Source organism: Pan troglodytes, chromosome 7, assembly GCF_028858775.2.
Source record: "Pan troglodytes isolate AG18354 chromosome 7, NHGRI_mPanTro3-v2.0_pri, whole genome shotgun sequence".
Taxonomy (NCBI): Eukaryota; Metazoa; Chordata; class Mammalia; order Primates; family Hominidae; genus Pan; species Pan troglodytes.
The window spans coordinates 94,603,112-94,610,989 of record NC_072405.2 but is presented as its reverse complement, the minus strand read 5'-3'; the positions used below and the strand labels follow the sequence as shown (position 1 = coordinate 94,610,989).

At 50.9% G+C, this 7,878-nt stretch overlaps 1 protein-coding gene across 1 annotated transcript; it reads right to left on the bottom strand.

The window, feature by feature from the left end:
• Positions 1 to 1,937: 1,937 nt before the first annotated feature.
• Positions 1,938 to 3,956, bottom strand: LOC134810768 (putative exonuclease GOR; the record flags this gene model as incomplete). The annotated part of the gene is made up of 1 exon (XM_063816806.1): positions 1,938 to 3,956. A coding segment is annotated over exon 1 (2,019 nt), but the record flags the coding sequence as incomplete, so codon positions are not given.
• Between the last annotated feature and the right edge of the window lie 3,922 nt (positions 3,957 to 7,878).

The following is a 7,878-nucleotide window of genomic DNA, read 5'->3' as shown; positions in this document are numbered from 1 at the left end:
ATTATATGCTGGATTATGTTTATTGTTTTGCATATGATGGACAAGCCTTGCATGTCAGGGATGAAGCCCACTTCATCATGATGGATAAGCCCTTTGATGTGCTGCTGGATTCGTTTTTCCGGTATTTTAGGGAGGATTTTCCCATCGATGTTCCTCAGGGACATAGGCCTAAAATTCTCTTTTTGGGTTGTGTTTCTCTCAGGCTTTGGGATCAGGATGATGCCGGCCTCATGAAATGAGTGAGGGAGGATTCCCTCTTTTTCTGTTGATTGGAATAGTTTCAGAAGGCATGGTACCAGCTCCTCCTTGTCCTTCTGGTAGAATTCGGCTGTGAATCCGTCTGGTCCTGGAGTTTTATTGCTTGATAGGCTGTTAATTATTGCCTCAATTTCAGAGCCTGTTAGTGGTCTACTCAGGCATTCAACTTCTTCCTGGTTTACTCTGGGGAGGTTGTATGCGTCCAGGAATTTATCCATTTCTTCTAGGTTTTCTAGTTCATTAGCTTAGAGGTGCTGATAGTATTGTCTGATGGTAGTTTGTATTTCTGTGGGATCGGTGGTGATATCCCCTTTATCATTTTTTACTGCATCTGTTTGATTCTTCTTTCTTCTCTTGTTTCTTAGTCTTGCTAGTGCTCTATCAATTTTGTTGATCACTGCAAAAAACCCGCTCCTGGATTCATTGATTTGTTGAAGGGTTTATTGTGTCTCTATCTCCACCAGTTCTGCTCAGATCTTAGTTATTTCTTGCCTTCTGCTAGTTTTTGAATGTGTTTGCTCTTGCTTCTCTCATTCTTTTAATGGTGATGTTAGGGTATGCATTTTTGATTTTTCCTGCTTTCTCTCGTGGGCAATTAGTGCTATAAATTTCCCTCTACACACTGCTTTAAATGTGACCCAGAGATTCTGGTATGTTGTGCCTTTGTTTTCATTGGTTTCAGAGAATATCTTTCTTTCTGCCTTCATTTCGTTATGTACCCAGTACTCATTCAGGAGCAGGTTGTCCGGTTTCCATGCAGTTGAGCGGTTTTGAGTGAGTTTCTTTATCCTGAGGTCTACTTTGATTGCAATGTGGTCTGAAAGACCGTTTGTAGTAATTTCTGTTATTTTACTTTTACTGAGGAGTGCCTTACTTCCAACTATGTGGTCAATGTGGAAATAAGTGTGATGTGGTGCTGAGAAGCATGTATATTCTGTCGATTTGGGGTGGAGCGTTCTGTAGATGTCTCCTAGGTCCGCTTGGTGCAGAGCTGAGTTCAATTCCTGGATATCCTTTTTAGATTTCTGTCTCGTTGTTCTGTCTAATGTTTACAGAGGGCTGTCAAAGTTTCCCATTATTATGATGTGGGAGTCTAAGTCTCTTTTGATCACACTTTAAAGATCAAAAGGTAGAAGCGCAAAGACATTATCTGTGCAATATTAGAAACCTAATAAGTGGTGGAATTTGGCCTTGAACCCAGATATCTAACTCCAGAGCCTAAGTGCTTCACCCACCTCACTGTGGTGCCTCTCGAGAAAAACAGGTAAGCACACATTCATAAAGCTGGTGGGCCGGGGGGCTGGCCTTGTACTCAGAGGCCATGGAAGTCCCACGTGGGGTGGCTAGTGGTGTAAGGACAGAGGTCTCGGATGGGCAGAGGGATGTGGACAGGCGCGAGGGGGCGCGGCAGGGACTCGGGGGACTGGGAGTGGCGGCTCGGTGCTGCGGGAGGCGATTAGTGGAAGGACAGAGGTCTGGGAAGGGCAGAGGGATGGGGACAGGCCCGAGGGTCCGCGGCAGGGATTCCGGGGGACTGGGAGTGGCCGGTTGGGGTTACTCTTGGCTTTTTGCCCTCTCCTGCCGTCGACTGCTCCGGTTTCTTTGGCCTTGCGGCGAGGTGGACAGGGTGAGCTCTCGGGACTGATGGCGGTTGTGGAAGGGGCCTGGGGCCAAGGACAGGCCAGGGCGGCGGGAGAGGCGGACCGGTGGCGTGGCTGGATCTGGGCACGCTGTCGGACCTTCCACATCACCAGCTGCAGGCAGGCGTTTGCGTCCTCGCTGGAGTTGTGGCCGTCCTGGCTGTCCTGGATGATCTGCCCCAGGTAGTCGGCCGCGAGATTCCTGAGGGAACGCTTGTAGGGGAAACCCAGGTAGTGCGGGAAGAGCACGGCCGTGTCCAGCACGGTGCTGTGGATGAGCTTCAGGGCCAGCAGATCGCTCTCCAGGCTGTGCCCGATGAGGATGGTTTGGGCGCTGAAAAAGCTCAGCAGGATGGCTTGCACTTGGGGCAAGGTGATGCTCGTCTTGGCGACGTCGGCCTCGGTGACTCCGGAAAACCTGGTGTTGTAGTCCACGATCTCGTTGTCGGGCTTGACGAAGGTGTCGTACACCACTCGCATGTCGGCGTCCACCACGGTGACGCGGGTCAGCTCTAGGCCATGCGTGGTGTAGCACATCTCACAGTCCAAGGCGTAGATTCCTGGATAAGCGTCTCTGGACAACTCTTTCTTGAAGGTCTCCACGAAGCCATCGAGGCTGTCCTTGCGGCCGTCCCGCACGTGCTGCTTTGCCACCTGGCAGCCCACAGAGCCAGGAGCAGCTGCACAGCAGGTGTACTGGCTAACCCGGCCTCCAGCCACCTGGCTCGAGCGGACCCGCCCCCAGTGATAATAACACAACTGGTCGCGTACACAGCGGCCCGAGGAGGACACCAGGTACTCGGTGCCACAACGGCAGCAGACCCTGCAGGAGGAGTCGCCGGGCCCCTTCCCCTGGCCAGTGAAGAGGACGGCGCCTCCGGGCCGCTCGGGGTGCGGGAAGGGGTAGCCGTTCTCCTTGAGCTGGTCCTGGCTGAGCAGGAACTCCTGGAGGCGGCTGTACAGGGCGGCCCTGCTGAGGCCCGGCATGGAGCTGGGGGTCAGGCCCTTCAGTCTCTTGAGGGTGTTCAGGACCACGTTCAGGTACCTGTTCTTGTTGGGGCTGCAGTCGTAGGCCACCTTCTCCTCGTTCAGCGCCTTCTCCACGGCCTCCTGCTTGGAGGCGCAGAACTTGAGACACTCTTCGGTGAACAGTTGGAGATAGCCTCGGCGGAGGACGGTGGGGACTTGGCACCCAGACCTTCGGAGGATAATAGGTTTCTTCAAACTCGGTAGGGATGGACGACGGACGATTCGCTTAGAGCTGATGGTGGTGGTGATCTTGCATGCCATCCCTGACCTGTTGCGCGTCTTCCCTGGCTGTCTGCCGACCTTGGAGCCACTGGAGCGTTGGCTGCTGCTGGCCACCCGGGTTCTCTTGGCATCTGTGCAACCTGTGACCAAGCAAGGGCTGGAAGACTGGGCGATCGTCTTCCTCTTCCTGGGGGCTGAGATGCGGACTCCCGAGGGCCTCTCTGTCAGCCTTGGGGCGGCTGGCAAGCAGCAGGCCGATCCCCTCTGCGCAGGGAAGTAGGAGGCCTCCGTCACCATCTTGAGATACGCTGTGGGCACCGCCGGACCCCTGTTCTGGGGCTCCGCCTGGATGTCCACAAATGCGGAGGCCTGGTTGTGCATCTGGGGCACCCGGAGCCCGAAGCTCTGGGCAGGCTGATGAGAGGGCAGGGGGAATTCTGGAGCCTCGAGGGCCGCCTCCTCGGCCACCTTCTTAGCTTCTGGGTATCCAGGTGGGAACCAGCAGGGAGCTGTGGCTCGCAACATCTTGCTGCCTTCGGGAGCACCGGCCTGGCTCTGCTCCGCTCCCAACTGGCGGCTTCTTGCCTCGAGGGCCGCCTCCTCGGCCACCTTCTTAGCTTCTGGGTATCCAGGTGGGAACCAGCAGGGAGCTGTGGCTCGCAACATCTTGCTGCCTTCGGGAGCACCGGCCTGGCTCTGCTCCGCTCCCAACTGGCGGCTTCTTGCCTCCAGGGCCGCCTCCTCGGCCACCTTCTTAGCTTCTGGGTATCCAGGTGGGAACCAGCAGGGAGCTGTGGCTCGCAACATCTTGCTGCCTTCGGGAGCACCGGCCTGGCTCTGCTCCTCTCCCAACTGGCGGCTTCAATGAGTGCCGCCCCCGCCACCCGTCGCCTTTATAGACGCACAGGGCAGAGTGGGTGGGACTTCTCCTTGATAGGTTGGTGCTTCCATCCAATCACACTGAGCCTCATCTTCCACCAGACTCCAGCTTGGGAATGCCTCAAGGGGTGCACTAATGGAATCAACTGGAACTCCTGGTTGCTAACCTTGGAGCTAGGTTGCTTTTCCTGAGTTAATTAACTGTCCCTGCAGGGCAGTCCTATCATGGCTACTGGAATTGGGCCACCTAGGATTCATTTCAGCATCAGGGAGTTTGGTCAACTTGCTTGGGCCCACACAGCACCCCATGGAGCCAGGACTGGGCCAGCAATCTGCTGCATGCTGCAGGGCAGGATCTCTCTGGGGTTGCGTTTCCCTGCTCTTGCACTCCTCCGCTGAGGGCAAATTGAGGACAGGAAGTGGACCGCACCCACTTCTCTCCCACGACTTGGGCAATGTTCAACACAGGGGTTCTTCAAAAGGTTCATAGAAAATGCACATGGTGAAGAAACTATGCATGGGTTTCCACTGGTTTGCACTCAAATGAACTTGTCCGAACTTCTTATAACCTTTCTGAACTAGATCTAGTTTGAGGCACTGAGAAGGATGAGACATCCACTGAAAAGGACTCCTATCAGAGCAACATGAATTCCACGAAAATTGCAGCAAGAGCAAACATCAAATTTCTGGTGAAGCTTGGGTGGAAGAATGAAGAAATCATTGATGTTTTAACAAAAGCTTCTAAGGACACTACCCCAAAGAAATGAACTCTTTACGAATGTATAGCTTGTTTCAAGAAGAGGTGAGAAGATGTGGGAGATGAATCCTGCAGTGGCTGTGAAAACCACTGTGCCCAGATCAGCTGCAGTTACGACGAGAGCTATCAGTGGAAATTTTAAACAGGAGGGATCACGATCCTGACGCATCCCTCTGACAAATTGTAACCGGAAGTTGGAACATGGCTTTACCAATATGACCTCGAAGGCAAAGCATCATCAAAGCGACGGCTACCGAGAGGTGGCAGTGGTCCAGTCAAAGGAAAAGGAGGCCAGTCAGGAGCCAACATCATGGCATCAGTGTTTTGGGACACTCAAGGCATTTTGCTTGTTGACTTTCTGAAGGGCCAAACATCTGCTTATTAGGAGAGTGTTCCGAGAAGCTTAGAGAAAGCTTTGGTAGAAACATGCTGGGAAAGTCTCACTAGATCCCTGTTCACCACCTCAGTGCTCTGCTCATTCCTCTCATCAAACAAGGGCAATTTTGTCAGTTTCAATGGGCAGTCCTTAGGAATGCACCTTACGGGCTGCTTTCATGCCTTCTAAATTCTTTTTGTTTCCTAATTATAAAAAGTCATCTTGCTTGGAAAGATGAGAGAAAGTCTCCTTGCCATGCTTGGACAGATGAGAGATGAGATCCTCCTCTTCTCTCCCAGGACAGAATGGTCAGACTTGAGTTTCCTTTCTCCTCACTCTTCTCCTCCTTGAGGGAGGTGCTGTGCCGGACAGACCTGCTCCCGTGTCTAGACACGGGTAGACTCGTTGAAGATCCTCACAGGCAATCCTCCTTGGGGTCAAAGGGGAAGGATTTATTTCTTCAGGGCTCAGTAGTCCTCATCCTTACGCGCACCTTCACCAGCCCAGGGCGGGGTAGCGGAGGGTGAAAGGGCGTGGCTCACAGCCCGTTTCTTCCGCTCGGGCGTCTCCTGGGAGGAACCCTTGTCCAGTGAGCGGGTCTTCGTCTCCACCAAATTCCCTAGGGGGACACTTCTGGCAGCCCTTCTTGTTCAGCAGCTTACGGGGGTCAGGTGGACCTCTGCTAGTCACCAGCCTGAAGCCCTTACTCCATTTCAGCTATTTTTGCAGTTGCCTAGGTGACTTTTGAACCACATTACCCAGAACAGCCAACGGAGGAGGGGTGAGAAGAGTGGCCGTCTGGGTTTGCCGCATAGTGCTGCCTTAGAGGAGTGGTGCAGTCTTCGGTTGTGTGATACTTCACCTGGCTGATTTCTGGGAATGCCTCCACAAATTCGCTAAATTCAGTAGCTTTTGCCTTCCAAGATTCACCTGGTTGGTGTGTTGCACCCATTCACTAGTCATTTACATTAGGTATATCTCTTAATGCTATCCCTCCCCCTCCCCACGCCCATGACAGGCCCCGGTGTGTGATGTTCCCCTTTCTGTGTCCAAGCGTTCTCATACTTCAATTCCCACCTATGAATGAGAACATGCGGTGTTTGGTTTTTTTGTCCTTGCTATGGTATGCTAAGAATGATGGTTTCCAGCTTCATCCGTGTCCCTCCAAAGGGCATGAACTCATGCTTTTTCATGGCTGCATAGTATTCCATGGTGTATTTGTGCCACATTTTCTTAATCCAGTCTATCATTGATGGACATCTGGGTTGGTTCCAAGTCTTTGCTACTGTGAATGGTGCCGCAATAAACATACGTCTGCGTGTGTCCTTTTAGCAGCATGATTTCTAATCCTATGGGTATATATACCCAGTAATGGGATGGCTGGGTCAAAAGGTATTTCTATTTCGAGATCCTTGAGGATTCACCACACTATCTTCCACTACCGTTGAACTAGTTTACAGTCCCACCAACAGTGTAAAAGTGTTCCTATTTGTCCACTACCTCTCCAGCACCTGTTGTTTCCTGACGTTTTAATGATCGCTCTTCTACCTGGTGTGAGATGATATCTCATTGCGGATTTGATTTGCATTTCTCTGATGGCCAGTGTTGATGAGCATTTTTTCATGTGTCTGTTGGCTGCATAAAAGTCTTCTTTAGAGAAGTGTCTCTTTATATCCTTCCCCCACTTGTTGATGGGCTTGTTTGGTTTCTCTTGTAACTCTGTTTGGGTTCTTAGTAGATTCTGGATATTAGCCCTTTGTCAGATGAGTAGATTGCAAAAATTTTCTCCCTTTCTGCAGGATGCCTGTTCACTCTCATGGGAGTTTCTTTAGCTGTGCAGAACGTCTTTAGTGTAATTAGATGCTGTTTGTCAATGTTGGCTTTCGTTGCCATTGCTTTTGGCGTTTTAGACATGAGGTCCTTGCCCATGCCTGTGTCCTCAATGGTATTGGCTGGGTTTTCTCCTAGGGTTTGTATGGTTTAAGATCTAACATTTAAGTCTTTCTTCTGTCTTGAATTAATTTTTGTACAAGGTGTAAGGAAGGGATCCGATTTCAGCTTTCGACATATGGCTAGCCTGTTTTCCCAGCACCATTTTTTAAATAGGGAATCCTTTCCCCATTTCTTGTTTTTGTCAGGTTTGTCAAAGATCAGATGGTTGTAGATGTGTCGTAATATTTCTGAGGGCTCTATTCTGTTCCATTGGTCTACGGTAACCAAAACGGCAACCGATAGCATGCTCTTTGGTTACTGTACCCTTCTACTGTAGCTTGAAGTCGGACAGCTTGATGCCTCCATCGTTGTTCTTTTGGCTTAGGAATATGTTGGCAGTGGGGGCCGTTTTGTGGTTCCATATGAGCTTTAAAGCAGTTTTTTCCAGTTCTGTGAAGAAAGTCATTGGTAGTTTGATGGGGATGGCATTGAATCTATAATTTACCTTGGGCAGTATGGCCATTTTCACGATATTGATTCTTCCAATCCGTGATGGTGGAATATTCTTCCATTTGTTTGTCTCCTCTTTTAGTTCGTGGAGCAATGCTTGGTAGTTCTCCTTGAAGAGGTCCTTCACATCCCTTGTTAGTTGGATTCCTAGGCATTTTATTCTCTTTGAAGCAATTGTGAATGGGAGCTCACTCATGATTTGGCTCTCTGTTTGCCTGTTATTGGTGTATAAGAATGCTTGTGATTTTTGCACCTCGATTTTGTATCCTGAGACT